The 22,348-nt window shown below is 39.2% G+C and overlaps 1 protein-coding gene across 1 annotated transcript; it reads left to right on the top strand.

Annotated features, from left to right (window-relative positions):
- Positions 1–1,273: 1,273 nt before the first annotated feature.
- glud1b (glutamate dehydrogenase 1b) lies at positions 1,274–19,211 on the top strand. Its single transcript, XM_057357894.1, has 13 exons — positions 1,274–1,856; positions 7,149–7,229; positions 7,353–7,408; positions 8,355–8,418; positions 9,323–9,417; positions 12,548–12,727; positions 14,084–14,221; positions 14,319–14,456; positions 14,678–14,758; positions 16,125–16,248; positions 17,776–17,867; positions 17,954–18,016; positions 18,363–19,211. The coding sequence occupies exons 1-13, from the start codon at positions 1,460–1,462 to the stop codon at positions 18,480–18,482; spliced, it is 1,629 nt and encodes a 542-aa protein (XP_057213877.1). The 5' UTR covers positions 1,274–1,459; the 3' UTR covers positions 18,483–19,211.
- Positions 19,212–22,348: the final 3,137 nt, after the last annotated feature.

Raw genomic sequence — 22,348 nt, 5'->3', positions numbered from 1 at the left:
GTTTATGTCTAAGTTTTGTTGGCAATCGGCGCGTACATGCATAATGTAAAAAAACACAAAGAGATTAATGCGATGATGTAACGTTATTGTGTGCTTGCGCTCTAGTTCCATCCTTCCTGCCTGCCTCCAGCAGCTCTTATTTTTCCGGAAATAATCGTACAGCTGTATATCTCTTTTATAAATGTGATCAAACTAAATACTCTTCGAAAATACGATGCATCTCAAACTTGACAGTCTGTTTATTATCAAAATAAAACAGTTATTGCCATTATAATTATTATACGTGCTTTTAAATTAAATATATGCACGGTCAGGTGCATATATTTACAGGTCAGCACAAACGTTTTCCATTAGTGCTTGAGGAGCAGATCTGCCAAATGAGGTGCCGGATGTTGCTAGAAGGGATACAGCTACGGCCGGAAGTGGTGCAAAATATCGCCATTTAATTACAATAAATTCCATTAGCTAACGCCTTCCCCAACACTAAACCCAACCTTACAATAATAAAAAAATGTAATCAACTGTTTTCAGCGTGACAAAAATTATGCGGCATTGAAGTGCGCATGCCCAGTGGAGGTAGCGTTATCCCTTCTAGTCAAAACCGTGCCAGATTGGATTTCGGAGGTGCCAGATCCGGTTTGTTTGACTTTTTTTGCCCTTCCCTTTTTGATTGGTTTGTTGTAAGTTGGGCCTAGAGGGGAGGGCTAAAAATACCTGGCCATTGGACAGTCATTACGGTCCTACCTCTTTTTTGTTGCTGACGTCATGTGGTGAAGCGTTGTTGTTGAGAGGGGGAGAGGAACTTATTGTTTTTGAAAGTGAAAAAAGTGATATGAGGCCAAGTATGGTGTTCCATACTCGGAATTTGTGCTCTGCATTTAACCCATCCAAGTGCACACACACAACAGTGAGTAACACACACACACCGTGAACACACACGCAGAGCAGTGAGCAGCCATTGCTGCGGCGCCCGGGAACAGTTGGGGGGGAACGGTGCCTGCTCAAGGGTCTCACCTCAGCCGTGGTATTGAAGGTGGAGGAGAGCGCTGATCATTCACTGATCATTTTGATTAAAGATTTGATTGCAAATGAATAAAAAATAACAATGGTGTGCACGGATAAATCATTTATAATAACCACTGCAACACTGTGTAAAACACTTAGAATTTTCCTGTTTGATTTCATGGTGACTTTAAAGATTCAAAAGCAGCGCGCTGTTGCCTTCTCCCCTGACACGTCACCTCCGCTCTCACGACTCCTCCACGCACGCCGCTGCCTTTTAAAGCGCGAGACGGCAAGAGCGCTGTCACTTTGACACTGAACGAGGCAGGTTCACCAGCTTCGGTCGTCTCGTTCATTTACCCCCATTTTCGTTTCCCCTTTTCACATCGTCGATAGCCCATCGTCTTTTATTTTCATCTTTTCCATCGTGCCGCAACTTTTATAGACCCAAATCGACATGTACCGGTATTTCGGGGAGCTGCTGACGCGCGGCGCGGGTAACGCTCTGGCCTCGGGATGCGTCGAGTCTGTTCTGCCGGCTTCCTCATCTTTACTGAGGGTGCGCCATTACAGCGATGCCGCTGACAAAGAAGACGATCCCAACTTCTTTAGGATGGTGGAGGGCTTCTTTGACCGAGGCGCTGCTATTGTCGAAAACAAGCTGGTAGAGGACCTGAAGACCCGGGAGACACCGGAGCAGAAGAGGCACCGTGTGCGTGGGATCTTGAGGATCATCAAACCCTGCAACCACGTCCTGAGTGTGTCATTTCCCATCAAGAGAGACAACGGTGAATGGGAGGTGATCGAGGGCTATCGGGCACAACACAGCCAGCACAGAACGCCCTGCAAAGGGGGTAAGATGTGTTGATTTTCTTCTTCGTTGTGCTTAAATGGGGCATATCAGCTCACTTTGTGTACTTTGCGCAACATGAGTTACATGGTTGCGTCTGTGTTTTCAGACATAGTGGTCTGCATAGTAACTTACAAACCTGTGTTCAATTTTATTTTATTTTTCGATGTTTGTTCGGTTTGAAATATGAAATTTGGGTAGATTAGCCTTGCCTTGTCCCTGTAAAAAAGGTTCAGGTTGCAAATAACATTATGAACTATCAGCTGTTTACTTTTCAAACAATTGAAAAATGTAAGGGTTTTGGCCCTTATTCTAGTATTTATGGTGTTCTGTTGGTTCCTGTCTGCCACATAACATCCCAACGATAGAACCCCGCATGTTACCAGTAGAGACCCAAAAGACCATAACTTCCATGAAAAGTAATACCATTTCCACCATAACCATTAGAACCAGGTGCATGTTACCTGGACAGAGCCTATAGGCCGACCCTAAAGACTGTTTGCCTCTTTGTGTTTGAATATGTGCAGTTGACACTGTTCCCACATTATGCTTCCTGCTTGGCACATTAATCTAGAATGTGAACAGCCCATTTTAAACCGTTTATTTTAACCTGCAACTGCTACACAAAGGCAACAAGTTGTCTCAAGTCAACTGTGTGTTGTCTATACAAACTTTGAAGAATGTCATTCATGACAACCCATAACATGGTACAGTGTTTGCAGAATCTGACATGCAATATGAAATGTATCAAAAGCATAGGATAAGAATTTCCATGTCTCCTTACTCCATATAATGTGCTAAAATGCGTACACCTATGGAGAAAGGGTTTCAAGCACATACTAAGATTTATAGCCTCTTGTTGTAAATCATGTGAGGCCCACAGAATCACATTCTGTCCTGACAGCTGCAGCAATATTCGACAGCGAGCTATTCTGGGTTTTTTCATCAAATGGCAGATGTTAAGGAAAAGCTGTAATCAAGATTGAGGCTGTGCAGTGTGGGAGGGGACATTGTCATGGCAGAGCTTTGTGGGTGATTTGTGGGGTGGCAGGGTGACGTGTTGTGGTTAGGGTTGGAGCTCAGGCACTCTGGTTGCGTGACAGGCCCACTTTCCTCACAGTTGGTGTGTGTTTACTGCCTCCTCACTAGTTTTTTCTTTCAGTTCCACTTGAAGAGTTTGGTCGTCTGTTTGAAAAGAAAAAAAACTTTCTATACACTGCAAAAGGTTCTTACTTTGAGTCTTGCTGGTTTTCGTTGTACGTAAAGCCATCAAAATGCCCCTTCTGTCTTGAAGATATTGAAATAGATGCCCTCAGATGTCACACCTGTTTCTGTGACAGCCCTAGGCTCTCCAGAACAGACTTGGTAGAGTGGGCCACACTTTTTTTTCAGCCAATCAAAAGGCTCCCTGCCATGACTGACAATGACATGCCAGGGTTTTAGAAGTTAGCCAAGTCAGTGGCAAGAATCCCTTACACATATTTAATAATTTATATGACAGATGCCCGGTGGTTCAAAGATTATCCCAGACAAAAGTGCTTTGATTAACACTATCTGTGTGTAATAGACAAGATTAGGTACAAATTACAAAGTGCAAGAGCAATTCGGTTGCCTCAATGCTGATAGACTTCTTCAGGAGGGGGATGTTATGAAGGTTAAACACTAAACGGAGGTTGAACTGTACATAGAGTGAAATGCAAAAAAAGGGCCATTTGCTGACTGTGTTAGCTGAAGTCATGCACACAAATGACATGACTGCATCAGCAGAAACGCATTGGCCGCATTTCCTATTAGTGCAAGAGTGAAGAAAAATGTTGGCGGAAGTCAGACTTCCAAGCTGGTTATGATGAAGCACATTTGTAACTCTGGCGGGATTGCTTGGTGGAGTTGAAGGAGGATCTGTCCAGGTTTCCTTTTCTTCCCCGTATGTTGGATATGCCGAGTCATACCTCTCGTTCAGAGCCCCCACCATCTGTCCCGCATCCCTCCCTCCCTCACTCTCTCCATCTTCCTGTGTAAATGAGGACCGTTTCAGCTAGTGGAAAAAAGCACATCTGCTGGAGACATTTTAAATGCTGACTTCTAGAGGTGCTGATTTTAGTTGAATCTTTTAGTAATATTAAATGTATAACAAATGATTGGTGATTTCTATTATCTTGTGTGGTTTTGTTTGGTTTCTATTTTAAAAGCGAATGTTCATTGGCACACTCAACCTTTGATGGCCGATATCTTGGCAGCTGTCTCATCAGTGTTAGGCAAATTAAATCTGAATGAACATTAGAGCTCATCATTTTAGTGCTGTGGGCCAGTCGTCCTCATCTGCATGTACAGAAACACTGCAACATAACGCAGCCAATGAATATCACAATTTAGTTACAGTCTCAATTTCTCCTTTGTATTTGAAGGATGGCAGTTTGATTTATGTTTATTGTAAAAGGGCTTGATGTATTTGCCAAGCCGTGTGACTGTGTGTGCTGGAGATTCAAAACAATCGAACAAGATTCATGGTGCAGCCTGGCAGCGAAGGTGATGGGCACTGAGTCATTGCAGCGTCCGTCACACACACACACACACACACACACACACACACACACACACACACACACACACATGATATTCACCTGCCCTTTATCTAACCAGGGCAGACTGAACATTTTGTACTTTCACTTTTTTCTCTTCATCTTATGTAAGGTAACATTTATGATGAATGTTTTCTCTTCCTTTGTAGGCAGGGTTCCAGTCATGGAAATATTTGGGAATTTTAAAATGGTTCTTTTCAGACCTGGAAAAGAAAATTAATGAAATATTTACGAATAACGTCCTCTGATATACAGGTACATGTATACGTGAGTAGTTGATAAATAAACCGTACATGTGTCCTAGGGTGTGACACAGAGCCATTGAGAGAGAGAGTCGCGTCAACTCTGTAGACTCCAATGGAACAGTATAACTAGTATGCTGTGACAGATTTTTTAGCCTAAGGACGAATGATTTCAGACGTTTAAAACGAAACTTACCGCAGTGTTCGCCCCTATTCATTAGCAAAACAAACAGCTTGCCGCAGCTGAACATATTAACGCACATACATACAGCTAAACTCCAAGTGCCCATTTGCCAAATAACATATAAAAATAGACTAAGTTTAACACTGGCTTTGAATGTTCTATTTAGCCCGTGAGTGACTTAGCTCCCTTCGCTATCATATGCTAACGTTATCCTCCTATATATACGGTACATGTACGTCAATTCAGACTGTTGATAAATATTACTTACATCGGCAGCTTTGTCTCGTTCAGTTGGTCTCGATCCCTCTTGAGGAACAATTTTGAAGCTAATCGTGCTTGTACTGTCCCAGGTTGATAAAGTACTCCGGCTTGAAGTGATTCGTGCAAACAAGCAGGTTTTTACTTATGGTTTCTGATGGATTTCCACTAAAAATAAAATAAATCCACTCCTGTCTCTTCCGAGGTTGGGACCCTGTGCAGCGACTACGTCGCATGTTGTCCACGAGCCATGGCGTCACGTACACCGCTGTCGCTTGTGAAAACAACAATGGCAGCAGCGCCGTGGGTGGAATGGTGTAGATTAAGGGGCGGTGATATTATAATAAGAGCCTGCTTCTACGTCACAACAGGAGCGAAATCTGAACGGCTCGATTTCTCACATGCTTGCAGAGAAAGGCTTACCAAAACAAAGTTACTGGGATCTTGTTTTTCACGTTTTCTGGGTTGCTAGATGCACCGGGGACCCGATTATAGCACTTAAACACAGAAAAATGTTACGCACTATAAATGTATATTTGTTTTCTTTTTGTATTTCTTTTAAATTTACAGACAGAGATGTGTTAAGAGAGAAGTAAATTTAGTTCATTGCAGTAATAAAAGTATTTTTTATTTGGCTTAAAAGTGTTTAAAATCTGTTCTTGGTTTTAACATACACATGACAATATACTGTACATGCGCTTTGAGAGCACAAATTACAAAAGTAATTGTGTTCATGAAAATGTATTCTGATTTGGCATACTGATGATGCATTCACCACATAAATCATGACTCTGCAGTAAAGTACATGTATGTTTAAATGCATGCATGCATGCATGCATGCATGCAAGTAATCAGTATTGGGATCGATATCTGTGAAACTGGCTCATCGCCCATCCATAGTGTCCCATATTAGTTTCTGCACGAGAGCGCCCTCTGGCTTTCGGATATTGCAGCATTTAACCGTAATTCATTGAGGAAACTGAGCATGAGAATTGCAGGATATATATTTGTTTAAATCTCATTGTGTTTGTTCTTGGGGTTTCGCAGAGCGTTTTAAAACCAATTGACTCTTATTGCTGAGGTCAGGTGTGTTGCTAGACCCAAGTCTTTTTTTCTTAAAAACCTGCTGTGTGCAAGAAGTATGCAACACAATGCACTATACAAACTTCCCTTGCGTAAACCCCTATTCCTACAGTGCGACAATAATGGGGAGGGTAAACATTTATTTATTTAAAAATATATAAGTATCTTCAACATACTTAACATAAACTTTATTAACATGGTTGCATAGTGCATATAATGAAATGATGAAAGCAGAGAGATTTTTTTTTCTTGCACATCTGCATTCATTACACAATGATAACAAGAAAAGATGTAATTATTGAAAGAATTTACAATTACAGTATTTCAAGAAGCCAGTCATTTATGGCTCCAACTAATATAAAAAGCATATTTTATTGAAAAAACCCCAATATTTTCTGGTTTCACAGCCAAGTCCAAACAAAGTTGGTTCAGTTTTTGAACCAACTGTACTGCCTATAATAGCACATAGTTATCTATAGTTACTGCCAACTTTTTATGTAATGTCCTAAACTAGAGTTAGTAAATTAAATATTAATTTAATTTCTGCAAGTACAGAACACAAATGTTTTTCTAAGTAACAATGCAATTTTACAGACTTGACAAAGGTTTTCCTGAGATGCCCACGGACATAGATTTCTGCGCGTAAATACGGCACGAGTTTGTGTTTTTGGACCGGTTAAACTGCGCGACTGTGTCGCTTTTACAAGAGTGAATTAGGTTGCACTTTGCATATACTGTAGATCTGTTTTTGCCGCTATTATCAATGTAAATGAATACACTGACAAATAAAGTAAATTGTTAAAACTTAAACTTGAAATTTATACTGGGGCACAGCAATTTTATACTGGGGCACGTGCCCCAGTAAAAGGAGTCTAGTGACGCCCCTGACTGAGGTCAAGTCTTCCGATTTCTACTTTTTTTTTTAAGTCCTTTCTGCTTTTTCCTTTCAGGTATCCGATACAGCATGGATGTGACTGTGGATGAGGTTAAAGCTTTGGCCTCTTTGATGACGTACAAGTGTGCCGTTGTGGGTAAGTTTTGTTCGTCATCTTCTGGAGTATCCGCTTAAGAGATTTTCCACTTGAGCGATTTCTGCCTTGTGCACATTGTTTTTAATCATTGAGTTTTTTTTGTTTGGTCTATTTATCTTCTAGATGTTCCATTTGGTGGAGCTAAAGGTGCAGTGAAAATCAACACAAAAAATTACTCTGTAAGTACTGAACGCATACACTGAACACAGTGCATTTCTCTTAAGCTTCCTGAAATAGCTTCTTTATCAGGGCTTTAATGGACTCAGTGAGGAGGAAACTCGGTTCATGCCATGAGTTGTCTTTTGTCATGTGAATAGGCACTGCTTTCTGAGTGGCTGAAATCCTTAATGCATTATCTATCTATTACTGTGTGCGTGTGAGTCCACAATAGATGTGTAGATTTATTCTGTTTATTTTCTGTGTTGAGTCTGTGGTCTTCTCGCTGAACCACATGATACAGGAAGGATTAAATATGTTTCGGTATTTCATGTTGTTTATATTTTTTATATTTCTGGACTTCTTCATGTTTATTTTACCTCCTTAAATCTGACAGAATTTTTAGAACGATTGATTTTCCAAGACTTTAAGTCAGAAGGAGATGTTTGTAGAGTGGTCCGTTAAAACACAATAATGCAATTTTATGCTTTTATATTTGTCATAAATGTAAGAGGACAAAAAATTACTGTGAACGCTGCATAATGAGCATTAATGGAGTCTGTCCTTTCTAGTGTTTCCCACCGTTCCCTTACAGAAAAGACACATGAATTTCACATGTTTTTTACATGTTTTTCGCATGTGATCACATGTATACAACATGTGTTTAACATGTGCAAAAAAACACGTGTGATCACATGTGAAATGTGTGTTTTTGGAACATTTTGGTGTGAATTCCATGTGAATTCCCACGTGAAACCCATGGGATAACATGTAAAAACCCATGGGATGACATGTGCAACATGTGGTGACGTGAAGAACATGTGATCACATGTGGAGACATGTCGCATATGTTATCTTATGGGTTTTTACATGTTATCCCATGGGTTTCACGTGGGAATTCAAATTATGATTTAGCTTAGAGGAAGCACTCCGGACTGATCATTCTCTTACCTTTTTGTTGCCGTTTAGGACAATGAGTTGGAAAAAATCACAAGAAGATTCACAATTGAGCTGGCCAAAAAAGGATTCATTGGTGAGTTGTATTAATGTGTTTGATACTCTTTTAAGGCTTAAGCAAAAATGTGCACACTTTGTGTATTGTGTGCATGCAATCTCATGAAGTCATTTGGGCGGTCAATCGACTACACTAGGATTGCAATACAATCCATAATACCTTTAATGTTGTTTAATTTATGATCTAAGCACATTTCTATTTATCACTGTTTATCAGTTAAGTACGACAAGAAATGTTTTGAGACCACTGCATTACAAGTACATAGATATCAGGATGTTTATCAATTTCTTAATCCAACTCCATTTCCCTGCTTTGTTAGCCCTGAAGAGCTTCTTCACTTCAGCAACATCAGAAATAAGCCACGCTGACTGCTTTCATGCCCCTTCAGGGGTTGTATTTGGAAATGTATTCAGGGTTCAGGACTGCCCACATAGCTGTTTCCTGGATGCCTTTCTGTTGACCCAGGCCAGAGCGGCACTTGTGTGGGGGGGGGGGGGGGGCACTCGGCTCTCACGGTGTCAGAGTTGGCACTAGAGCTCCAACGCGCTAATAAAACACTACAGACAGCCTGCACAGATTATTAGAGCTCTGTTGCATCGCAAGGTTTTAATAAATATGTTACATAAATACTCGAATCAAGCTGTCTGAGGTGTGCTTCTTGAGCACAAGCGTGAAACTTGAACCCCCCCATGGTTGCTCACATGACCATTGTCTGCATTCTTAACATGTAACCCTGTGTTACAGCTGACGGGTTGTAACTAACCTTTTACATTTACATTTATGCAGGCACTTTGATCCAAAGCGACTAATACATATACAATTCATCAGTGTGTCTGTTAACATGGGAATTGAGCCCATTTTTAGTGTGATGCTCTTTCATTAGAGCGAAACTATGTTAACCTTTTATGCTCTCTTCATTCAGGACCAGGCATTGATGTCCCTGCCCCTGACATGAGCACCGGTGAGAGAGAGATGTCCTGGATTGCCGACACCTATGCTAACACTATTGCCCACACTGTAAGCAGCTCTCTTTTTAGTTCCAGTTCACACAAAACAGGTTTTGCATTGCACTGCAATGCCTTTTATTTGTAAACATCCACTCACAAGTTTTGATATATTTAGGGTAGGAAATTTACAAAATATCTTCATGGAACAAGATCTTTACTTAATATCCTAATGATTTTTGGCATAAAAGAAACATCTATGATTTTGACCCATACAATGTTTTGTTGGCTTTACCCACAAATATTCCCATGCTACTTAAGAAGGTTTTGTGGTCCAGGGTCACATGTCTTTTCACCATGTTTTGCCTTTTTAGCATCTCGTGCATGAGTGCTTTGTTCAACTTTCAACATGTCATGCTGGTTTAACTACTCATCAGTGCTGGTTCTTGCGTTTTTAAACTAGGTCAATATCGTGTTTTGTGTGGATAGTCTCCTTATCGAGTTACAGCTAATATTTGATGTGCCATATACTCATAAAACTCCCTCTGAGAAGGAAAAAGTTCCCTCTACGATTTCTCTACCTGCATGAGCTTTATAAGACCGGTTGTGAAGTAGATTAATGACCATCCTTGTTCAACAAAAGTAAATGGTTACAAAACATATTCCTATAAGGGTATTTGAGCAATATATGCTACAAACACAACAGATATTAGTGTCAAGCTTAAAGGGCTAGTTAACCCAAATAATATATATATATTATCATTTACTCGCACTCTTGTCATTTCAAACCTGCATGACTTTCTGTCTTCTGCAGAACACAAAAGAAGATATTTTGAAGAACGTTGGTAACCAAATAACATTGGCTTCCCATTGATTTCCATTGTGTGGGCCACAGAGACATTTCTCATATCTTCTTTTGTGTTCTTCTTGAGTGACACGAGGGTGAAAAATAATGACAGAATCTTTATTTTTGGGTGCACTTTCTCTTTATGTAAGGAGCAAATCTCTTTCATCTTGAAGCTTTATCAGCAAAACCTACACCGTTTGTTTGTTCATCTCTGATAACTTAGTGCTATCTATATAACACACTGTGCGATGTTTACCTTTGTGCCCTAATAAATCGAAAAGTCAGATCTTTGTTTGCATAGAAAATAGAAACCAGATTTCTTTGATTATATGTTTCCATACTAAGATATATAATTAGATAATTATATAAAAAAGGTTATATAAGAGATTTAATTTTTGGTTGACGGCTCGGGGATGTACTCGATTATCCTGTAATTGTTTCTTTGAGACGGCCAAGATTTTCATGCAATCTGTCAGTTAAATGCAGACATCCCACACGTCAAGGGTTATTTTACCCTAAATGCCTTGTATTACGCTCTGGCACTGTCACTGTAGCAACAATGTGGCTTTTTTGTCTTTGTTATACTTTTTGAATCGAAATATATTGACATAATGTTATGTTAAGAGACCCAGCTTCACTTATCCTGAAAGGACTCGACAAGAGTCTTAAAAAGTTTAAAAAAAAAGCACCCTATGTCAAGCTCCTTTTCACAGCTAACCAATGACAAGCGAGTAGCGAGACCTGTTGTTTCCATAACAACATGCGAGGAATGTGATTGGTCGAGCAGGATCCTTCTCAAAAAAATAAAATGGCGGCCGAAGCACTGCTTTGAACATATTTTTATATGAATTAAAGTTTATTTTTCACCTTTAATAACTTTCGATTGCATTTCTAGCTAGAAATTACTACTGTAGTTTTAAAATATGTGGTTGGTTTTTGCAAAGACGATCTCTGTTTATAATTCCAATAGACTTCCGTTACTCTGCCTATATGAATCCCGTGTGCTGAGCTGCCTTCATGCACAAACGCTGCCAGCTTTTCTTTTTACTAAAAAAGCGCTCGTCAACTTTTTCTTGTCAAAAAAGACGTCAAGTGTGTTCATGGCCTAAAGTTGTTCCCAATCTGTATCAATTTCTTTGTTCCGATGAACACCGAGAAAGAGATTTGGAGGAATGCTTGTACGCAAACAGTTCTTGACCACCATTGACTACCATAGTAGGAAAAATTACAACGATAATCAAAAGTGCCCCAGAACTGATTGCTTTCCTACGATTTTCAAAATATTTTCTTTTGTGTTCAACAGAACAAATAAATTTATACAGATTTGGAACCACTTGAGGATGAGTAAATAATGACTAAATGTTTATTTTTGGGTGAACTGTTCCTTTAAATATCAGACGAGGCATGTGATGCATGTAGAGAAAAATATTTGAGATTCTCTTAACACACAGTTATCCCATGCGTACACATCAGTTCAAGGACGATTTCCAGGAACTCTATCTCACACTGTTTGTTCTGTCCTGCAGCTTCTTGTTGGCAAATTGACAACCTGGACATTTCACAGTTTATCGCTGACTTGTTGCTCCATAGCGTTATCATCAAGAGAGCCGTTATGCTTTAATCGTGTGTTGAGAATCACATACTGTAATGCTTCAGGATGCTTTTCTCAAGGAGCCACAGAGAGAGATGTACAGGTTTCAAACCGTGGAGAAAATCACTGTTGTATTAGGGACCAGTAAATCATTGATAATATCAGGTGACACTATTGAGTTTATCAAGGACATTAATCCCTGTTCACCTCTACTGTAGTCTGGGCAGATTTGCATACAGAGGCTGTCGAGGGACATATTGTGCAAATCTTGGTTAATCAGACATGTAAGCTCATCTTGATAAAAATGTTCAGACGTATGAAGAAAGTTAGCTTTTTTCAGCCCTACACATGTTATTATTATTATTATCATTATTATTACAATGCATGCGAGTTCTGTAGTATGTCATGGGTACATCTCACTGGCTCCATCTCATTGACATAAATACAGCTACAGTAGCCATCTCCGGAAGCTTGAGATTTGTGAACCTTCACCCATACTCCTCGTGACTGCACATGACCCCGACTTTTCACGAGCTGTCCATTCTCCTTGTCTTACCCTCTGAACAGCCCTGGTTGGGGCTTGTGATTTTTGTAGGTGGAACAGTCAACCATTGGTTAAACTGAAGTCTGCATTTCCTGTGCTCTTGAAATGCGTGGGTTGTCATGCATGTGAATTAACACGGAGTTTAGGCTTTTTTATATTTGTGCTCCACGTGAACCATTTTAACTAATATTCTTTGTGTTGGTCTCTCTCTTTCTCTTCAGGATATCAATGCCCATGCCTGTGTGACTGGTAAGCCCATTAGCCAGGGTGGGATCCATGGCAGAATCTCGGCCACTGGTCGTGGAGTCTTCCATGGCATTGAGAACTTCATCAATGAAGCCTCCTACATGAGCAAAGTGGGCCTGACCCCTGGATTTGCTGACAAAACCTTTATTATTCAGGTATATGCCCGTGCTTAGAATCGTTGGATAACTGACCTGTTGGTTATAGTAATTGGCCGTTTTTCTGTTGTATAGCGTATCTGGTTAGATTATCTGGAATAATATGCTGACTGTTTTAACCAGTCCAAAAGGAGAAGAGTTCATCCGTCGTCAGCAACTAGTCGATCTTTCATTTCCCTTGAGATCATGTGCCACAAAGACTCAACGCCACTAAAACACAAATCCCTGCTCTGTTTATTTCACTGCAGATGTCCTCTCTAAGATTAAGGATCAGAGGCAAATGAACAAAACCGGCAGTTTTGTCTTTAGGTTCTGATGAAGTTCAGTCTTAATCACATTGTGGTGAAATCTCTCTCGAGTCAATCAGTGTTGTAAGCGGGGGAGAAGAGAGGAGGGCTCTGGGTTTACTCTCTCTTGGTTTACTGTAATGTGTAGGGAGGTGGGGGGTTGTTATGGATTTACAATGGCACAGAAGGGATGGCCTAGTCATTTGTGTAATCAGAATCAGAATCAGAATCAGAAGAGCTTTATTGCCAAGTGTGCTTGCACACACAAGGAATTTTCTTTGGTGTTGGAAGCTTCTAGTACAGACATTCAACACAATGACAATACAATATAATACGATTTACAGTCTAAAAGATTCTAAATTGTGCATATATAAAATAAAGACTATTTTACAGAAAATGGGGGATAATAACATATAAGAGACATTGTACAGGGTAGTATACCTAAGACACAGCATGAGGGTTACAGCATTACAGCATCAGCATTACAGATTTTGTGTTACACTGAGATGGTATGACTGCTTCCCTTTTGGTCTTTTTTTTACATGAGCAGCAATTTCTCTTTCAACAGTCACATGAAATGGCACTTGATGAGAAAAAAAATTATGGCGGTGGGTACAAATATAGCTCTGGTTAAGATGCTCTACATCGTGAAATGTTGTATTTCTTTAAACTCATAAATATTATAGAGTCGTTATATCATGCATAATAATAATCATTACATTACATTGTATGTTACACCTTGCTTTTTATTTTATTATTTTATTTTAGAATATGAGAGAATGCATTGAATGTGTGTATTTCAAAAATGGTTTTTTTTTTCACATAACTAGACAATTTCAAATGAATTAGAAAAAGCTTGTAAAATAGATGGCAACCAGTCACAACAACTTCTGTACATTAATATACATTTCAACCTACAGTCATTCCCAAAGGGAATGGATATAGTTTTACACAAATAGAGCTGCAATGCTAAATCGAACCACACAGGGGCGCTACTTTCACAAAATAAGCGTGGCTTGAAGATTGTCTCTGTCTTTCTTTAATAATTAATGGTTTCTCTCTCTTTCAGGGTTTCGGTAATGTGGGTCTGCATTCCATGCGGTATCTTCACCGTTATGGTGCCAAGTGTGTTGGAATCGCTGAGATCGACGGCAGCATTTGGAACCCCAATGGCATAGACCCAAAAGAGCTGGAGGACTATAAACTGGTCAGTACAGGGACGAACTTCAGGCACATTTCCTCGAAATTGTAGTTGGATGTCAGTACTGGAACTGGCTTTTGAACATGTTTGTCTTTCTCTTTAGCAACATGGCTCTATTGTGGGCTTCCCGAACGCTCAGCCCTATGAGGGAAGCATTCTGGAAGCCGAGTGTGATATCCTCATCCCTGCTGCTGGAGAGAAACAGCTGACCAGGACGAACGCTCACAATATCAAAGCTAAGGTCTGTCATGCTTTCCAATTTAATGTACACAGATTGGTTCCTGTGTAGATGTATTGCATTAAGCTGAATGAGAAGAGATGCTATTTAAGAGCTCCATCTGTCAGAATTCAGATAGACCCTTCTGAGAGCATGATGTTGTGGCATTCTGCACCACAATATGGTATTTGAAAACCAGGTTGGATAAATGCTTAAGGTAAATATGAGATTTTTTGTTGGTCCAGATTATTGCTGAAGGTGCTAATGGTCCAACAACACCAGATGCTGATAAGATCTTCGTAGAGAGGAACATCATGGTCATTCCGGTAAGAGAACTTTTACATTCATGTCATATAAGGAAAATAGAAAGTAAGTCCAATTTTTGTTTGGAATTCATCTTTTAAAGAGTAAATATTACAATGTCCTCAAAATTACATTTCATGCAGCGTGTAATGTTGCTGTGTGTGAATGTAAGCAGTCTGCCAAGTTGTAAAACGAAAGTGAACGAATGACAAAGTTATTAGCTTGGGAAAAAAGGACTCGACTCTGAATCACGCGAACGAGTCGTCTGTTGTTCTAATTTCAGTTCCGGGTCGGATTTGCGCCACTCCATGTAATGCCCGCCTACATTCCATTTGCGACATTGCACGCGGTAGACCAATCACAGCAGACTAGACCATCTGACCAATCAGATCAGAGTAGGCTGACAGAAAGGAGGGGATTAGACAGATGAATCACCAAACGAATCATTTGAGAGTTAGTCAAGAAGTAAGGTAATAATAACTGCCTATTATTAGAAAATGAAAGTGGTTTATGGAGTGTCCAATAGGGCTGTCACGATTATGAAATTTGACTGACGATTAATTGCCTAGTAAATCATTGCGGTTATGACGATTAATTGTCTGTTTTAGGGCTTTGGCGATTAATTGTCTGTGTTAGAGCTTCGACATTTAATTCTCATACATTTTTTATTCAGCTATGAAACGATCATATTGTTCTGAATCTCTTTTTTTTTTTTCTTCTTGGAAATACATCGGAAAATATTGGTTTATCTAAGGTTTAGGCTTTTACCTGTCAATAATACAACCGCCAAATACTTGTAAATTAAGTAAATTGATCAGGAGTGAATTGAAGCCACCATTAAAATGCTATCAGTCATAGAAAAGCTTCTAGTCTGTTTTTTTCTCACTTACAAGACTACAATAAAATTTTACTTCTATGTTAATGAGATTTTGGTAGACTGGTTTTCACGCTGAGATTATCTCAAATAATATTAAATTGTACTGCAGGTTATTTTTATGGTATATGCTTTAATTTTTATTGTGTTGTGGTAGTACATTTTACAAGTATTACCATGCTTTAGTTACAATAAATACACTAAAATATGTATTATGCAGATGCACTACAGCTCCCCCTAGTGTCTTCTATAGAGATGTGCAATAATTGTGATGATCTGAAACCATATGCGATTATTTAATAATCGTGACAGCCCTAGTGTCCAACAAGTTTACGTACTTACACGGTGTAAAAACAAAGTAGGACCTTAAAAATCACAAGATATTTACTCTTTAATTGGAAAGTGACTTGCATGTGCTTACTCACTGAAAGCTACTTTTTATTTAAAAAATTCAACAGTAATTGTTACATGCTTGCTCTCCACTAACTGGCCATGCTCTGCTCTTCAACTTGTAGGACATGTACCTGAACGCTGGAGGTGTTACGGTTTCATACTTTGAGTGGCTGAAGAACTTGAACCACGTCAGCTATGGTCGCCTGACCTTCAAGTATGAGAGGGACTCCAACTACCACCTGCTCAGTATGTGTTCAAGCTTCCACAACACATCACGCTTTCTCTAATATCCATACAACATTGGGGGGTTTGCATTGCATTGCAGTTACAGTGACATTGTGCATTGTTTATGGTCCAAATAAACATTGACTAGAAAAATGAGCAATTACACATATTTACCATAAAAGCATATAGATAGTGTCGGCTATGTTTCAAAGTCAAATAGTCCGATTTTCAGAAAACACACTTTATTGTGTTGTTTTTAGATATCAAGGTTAAACCAAAGGGCATGCACACATGTTGTAAAGTGGGGGAAAGATTGTATTGTAGTGAAAACTGTAATGATTTCACTACGATGATCAGTAATCTGTAAATCTGTGACATATACCGTTGTCAGGAACACCCCAACTGTTTTATTTTTTATAGCATGCAAACAGGTTTGAGGTAGAGCCGTGATCAACAGGGCGTGATGTTCTTCCCTGCGGTTACCTTCCATTGTGTGCCGAAGTTCTAGGTCACATTCCTGCCCATCTCTGTTTTAATCCTCTCTATGCTTTTGATATCTTAATGACAAACAAACCTGTAGAATCAGAGGCAGCAGGCCCATTAAGCATAGAGATAGTTAATGTCATTTGTGGTAATAAGATAGAATGGAAAGCAGAGCAATAAAACTTCTTATACAAGAGTTGTGATGGGGAGGTGAATCATTGACCTTCAGATGAACTTCAGATAATAAATGTTTAAAAACAACTCCCTTCTATATGCCTTATGAATAATACTTTATATTTGTTTAGTAGAATTATACTAGACTACTGTGGCCGGTTGCATAGAACAGCTCATAACTTCTTCAAGTCAGTTACATAAAAAGGTAGATTGGTCTAATTGAAATATAAAAAGCGAGACTGATTAGTCCTAACTAATTGCTAGTCTGTGATAATAGTTGTTAAGACACGGTCTTAACTTAGCAGCTGGCCCCTGGTAGACAGATTTTCAGTTGCCCACCGTACTCGTATGAAAGTGAAAAAGTGAACTATTTGTTAGTTACGGTGACCCATAACTGAAATGTGACCTCTGCATTTTACCCATCCAGTGACTAGTGAACACACGCACTGCAAGTCGTGAACACACACACACACACACACACACACACACACACACACACACACACACGGAGCAGTGGGCAGCTATCACTGCAGCGCCCGGGGAGCAAAAGGGGGTTAGGTGAAGAATCGAACCGGTGACCTTCTGGTTACGAGTCCGACTCTCTAACCACTAGGCCACAACTGCTTATGCTTTGATTTCATTAGAACTTTATAAGAATAACAGCAAATTGGGTATGCAAAAATGCAATAAAATAAAATGTACACTTACGCAATACTTAAAGTGCACTTTTGTGCAGTTTTACATGTAACTGGTACACTTCATCAGCCGATAACCTCAAACTAATATATATTTTAACCAGAAAGATAAATTTGATTGCTTAACCCAGCCTGGTTTTGTACTGTGAAATGGTTTGAACCAGGATTCATTTTTTCTTTGTATTTTTTATTTCAGTGTCTGTACAAGAGAGTCTTGAAAGGAAGTTTGGCAAGCAGGGCGGTCCCATTCCCATCGTCCCCACTGCTGATTTCCAGGCTCGGGTGGCTGTAAGTGTCAAGAAGTCTCATGTAAAAACATCTATTTACTTAGACACATCGAGTCTAAACATAATGTGCATGTTTTTGACTTACAGGGAGCCTCAGAGAAGGACATTGTGCACTCTGGTCTCGCCTACACCATGGAGAGGTCGGCCAGGGTAAGATCATTTTACATTGTTTAGTTTTGAAGGCCATTATACACTGAAACCGCCATGCATAGAACCTTCAGCCGCACTTTACATAAAATAATACCTGGTATGTCAGGGAAACGCCCTCTTCTTCACCACAATGTTGTGTTTGTTGTGGAACAGGTGGAGGATATTTTTAATTGCTGTTTACAATCCTCAGCCCTAGCTTCAGGCAGATAGTCTAGTGTGTTACGACAAACCACCTCATCCTTTGCATAAAAGTTATAAAACACGACAGAGTTTGTGAGACTTCTTAGTTCATTTCGACACATTCTTACCTGCATTCATGTTTAACGTTCACATTTGTCTCTTGCAGCAAATCATGCGCACAGCAAACAAGTACAACCTGGGCTTGGATCTGAGGACGGCAGCTTACGTCAATGCCATAGAGAAGGTCTTCAAGGTGTACAATGAGGCCGGCCTGACCTTTACATAAATTACCCACAATTCTCTCTGCCAAAAAATGGAAAACGTCCACTCTTTTTATCAACCTCTTGATTCTCCCACAAGCTATTTAACATATCAGAGTTTACATTAGGCTAACCCTCTATTATAAAACTATCCCACTGTCATGTACCATAAATTCCAGTTTCAAAAAGCTGGTCTGACCACTTTGCTGTATATTTATGTAGCCTAAAGTCTCAAAACAAAAAAGCGCCATTTGTTCAGGTTTTTCAAGTTTGTTCCATGATTTCTGTATTGATGTGGTCTTACTCACACAGTTTTAAATGTCGATTTGTTGTGTTGGACCCTGCTTCCCCCTCACCTCAGAATATCAGGTGGTCCGTTTTTGTTATGCCATAGAAGGTTTTATTTACTTGTTCTTTGTTGCAAACCGTATAAATGGTTATTGCTACAGTATAATGAAAGTTGCCTTATACCCGTGAGCGGGAGTTATGTACTTGGAGGAATTAGCACTGTAGTTCATGCCGTACATCACAAAGGGAACCCCAACCTTTTTTGTCTCATATCAGTGTTTCGCCCTAGATATAGAATAAAGTTCAGATCTGTTGCATTTAGTTGTTAACATGCGGCGAACAGCTTTAAGCATGCTTGGTAATATGCTTAAAAGGACGGTCACCAAGCTTATCTGCACCCATATCTGGAACTCTGTCTTGGAAATTTATATTGCCTTTTTTGTTGAGAATAAAAGAATTTATCATTATTTTCTCATATTTATTTTCTTCTGTTTGCATCACCCGAAGCTTCATGTAAGTTATACATGTACAAAACATTACAATTTTATATCAAGTTTAGATAAATACATTTTTTTAAACGTTAAAACCTTTAGACTAGCTGGAAATACATTTTTGTGCTGTATGCAACATTGGAATTCAGGAGGCAGACAGAAATATACAAAAGTATGCGAGTTCATCCAAGCAAGTTCTTCCCGAATGCCATAGCTTGATCTGCGGCTCCTTTAGCTGCGGCGTCAGTGGCGGCTTTGCCGATCGCGCCGCTCAACATGTTGCCAACATCTGGAGACAGAATTGAGAACATAAGTCTGAGAAGGTTGATTTACACTCATAGATTACACGTTTGGGAACTCTCCAAGAGCTTCTGTTCAAAGCTGAGTTAAAGAGTACCTCCTCCAGCACCCTTTTGTTCTTTCTTCTTGCCTCCTCCGATCATCGATCCAACTTTCTCTTTAGCCACCCCAGCTGATGTAACATTTACAAGAGTTAATGATTTTCTCCGTGTACAGTTATTGGTATCTGTTTGCCTTAACACCACTAAATGTCACTGTAATGAGACAACCTAATGCTTTTTTGAAATAATTTAGTGGCAACAGCAATATCATAAAAGACATGTTATATAGTTTAAATGACTTTTGAACAAGTATCTGAAAAACTCTCCTGCCAAGTATTATAGCATTTTGGCACAGTACAATATAATACACAAATGCAACTTTGCAATTAATATCAATGATTATGCTTCATGTATTGGATATTAGAAGCATCTTTATTATTCACAATTTTTTTATAGTAACCTTAAACTTTCATAATTATTCTTTGTAAAAAGGTTAAAAAATATTTATCTTACCAGCTTGGTCGATGATCTTGTCAACCTGCCCCTCCATTCCCTTGCCGACGTTCATGATTAATGTTGTTGTGTGGTTTTCTCGAAAGAACTGTCAAATCTGTCAGACTTTGCTTACTTATAGGCATCTGTGTTAGCATTTCTGCACACACCCCACAAGCATCCCATGAGAAACACGCCCTCTAAACTCATACACCTTCGGAGGATTCTTTCGCTTTATGTCTTTTGTCTCTGTCTCCGTTTATATCTCTTCTTAAATGCATTATTCATAGCTTAATGTGTTTCATTTCACAAATCACTAAATAACATAAGTCATTCAGCTTTGACATTATTAACCCCCTTCAGCAGTGTAATATATGTAGTTAGGGCATGACGTTGAAAACTTTGTAGGGTCAAAACAAGTACCTCTGGAGTACAGGAAATACAAGCTTTTGCTGTTGGGGAATTATTTTTGGTTTAAACAATACAGCCTTGTGTGACTCATAAAGAAGGCAGAGCAAGAATTCATGAGACAAAACACTGCAGACAATCATCAATGTTGAATCCAGCGCATGGTCTTTTCTCCAGATAATTTTTCTACAGATATACTCTTTTTAGAAAACCATATTTTTATTCTTATTTTAATGTTATGTGTTGCTTGGTGATTTTATAAATCCTGAATTAAATTCAGGTGCAAAACAGCAGAATCCTCCAGTGTATCTGCACGTGCATGGCCGAAAGCATGTGAACGCCCTAAAACCACACCCATATGTGCACGTTGAACATTATGTTTCAAAACCATGGATATTAATAGAGCTCCTCTTCCTGCTATGACAACTTTTACTTTTCACTAGATTGAAGTCTGTTTGGATTTGTTCCAATTGACAGAATTCAACGTTGGCAGTGAGTTTTTGGATGTGGCCCACAGTCAATGCACCAATTTATTCCCAAGGGGGCTCATTTACAAAACGTGCTTACCAAGGGGCAATCTTCCGGTCTTGTGAAACCAACACGGAAGTGACTAAAACTGCAATTCATCGACTGGCCACTAGAGGCTAGCTCCAAAACAGAGCAGAATCTCTTTGAGCCCCATGTTAAAATGGCCAACTTTACAGCTCAAAAAAACATGTTTACAGCCTGGTACAAAAAAATATTTTGGTCTATATAGGTAACTTTACACTTCACGACAACTGTGAGGAGGGTGATATTTTTTTTATAACTCACCCGTTTAACTTATATTAAGCCTTATAATTATGCAAAATAGTTGCGTGGCCACTTGAGTGACAAGCGGTTTCAGCCAAACGGGCGCCTCACGTCCCGCCTCTTTGCCCATTTACGATTATCCGGGTGTGACGCGCGATGCCAAGATGGCGACGACCGGCTCCGCCTACTTTAGGCTTCGTTTTTACTCTTCACAAACCTACGGGTGACTTACTCATAGAGCCAACCAAAAGCCCAGCAATCTGATCAAACTGAACCCAACACTTAAATGGTCACCAAAATGTGAATCTGAATTTATTAGTGCAATTAGCTCAAAAGAGATCTCCAACCAAATTAATAGATTTCAAATAACACAGTTTACGACTAGCAAAACCGACATAAATACTGCTGTACATCAAATAAATCTTATTTATGATAGGTGTATAATTAAAGCTTACCTACTATATAAAAACAAGAAAACTAAACTAAAATTTGGTGATGAAATCTGGTTTGACAAAGAATGTCAAATTAAAAGAAAACAACTCCGACAGCTCTCCAACCTAAAACACAGAGAGCCGCACAAACCAGAAATCAGACAAAACTATTGTGAAGCACTTAGGGACTACAAAAATACAATCCATTACAAAAACAACATTACCTTAACCATACTCTCAATGAAATCCAAGACTCTATTAATAATAATCAATTCTGGGAAAAATGGAATAGTCTAAATAAACAACAAAACCAGGATATAGCCATACAAAATGGAGAACTATGGAAAGACTACTTTAAAAACCTGTTCAGCGAAATCTCCAGATAGTCTTACAACTGATCAGAAAACCCTACAAAATAAACTAAACCGGTTAGAATCGATAATCAAAAACAACCAAAATCCTCTAGACTATCCGACTAGTTTGAAAGAATTAAACGAAGCACTAAACAAACTAAAACCCAGGAAGGCATGCGGTTTAGACAACATCAGAACAGAAATGTTTAAGCACAGTCCTACAGTGATGCAGGAAGCTGTCCTAAAACTATTTCATCTGATATTACAATCTGGACACTTTCCTAACTCCTGGAATA

Source organism: Triplophysa rosa, linkage group LG18, assembly GCF_024868665.1.
Source record: "Triplophysa rosa linkage group LG18, Trosa_1v2, whole genome shotgun sequence".
NCBI classification, from domain to species: domain Eukaryota; kingdom Metazoa; phylum Chordata; class Actinopteri; order Cypriniformes; family Nemacheilidae; genus Triplophysa; species Triplophysa rosa.
The sequence above is the reverse complement of the archived record's forward strand: the minus strand, read 5'-3'. Positions and strand labels throughout refer to the sequence as shown.

What these genes read in the sequence shown, in the direction of transcription:
- glud1b (XM_057357894.1), top strand. Translation starts at nt 1,460, where the DNA reads ATGTACCGGTATTTCGGGGAGCTGCTGACGCGCGGCGCGGGTAACGCT. An exon ending in GTACAAGTGTGCCGTTGTGG is followed by an intron (nt 7,230 to 7,352) that starts GTAAGTTTTGTT and finishes TTTATCTTCTAG; the next exon opens with ATGTTCCATTTGGTGGAGCT. An exon ending in CTCCAACTACCACCTGCTCA is followed by an intron (nt 16,249 to 17,775) that starts GTATGTGTTCAA and finishes TTTTTATTTCAG; the next exon opens with TGTCTGTACAAGAGAGTCTT.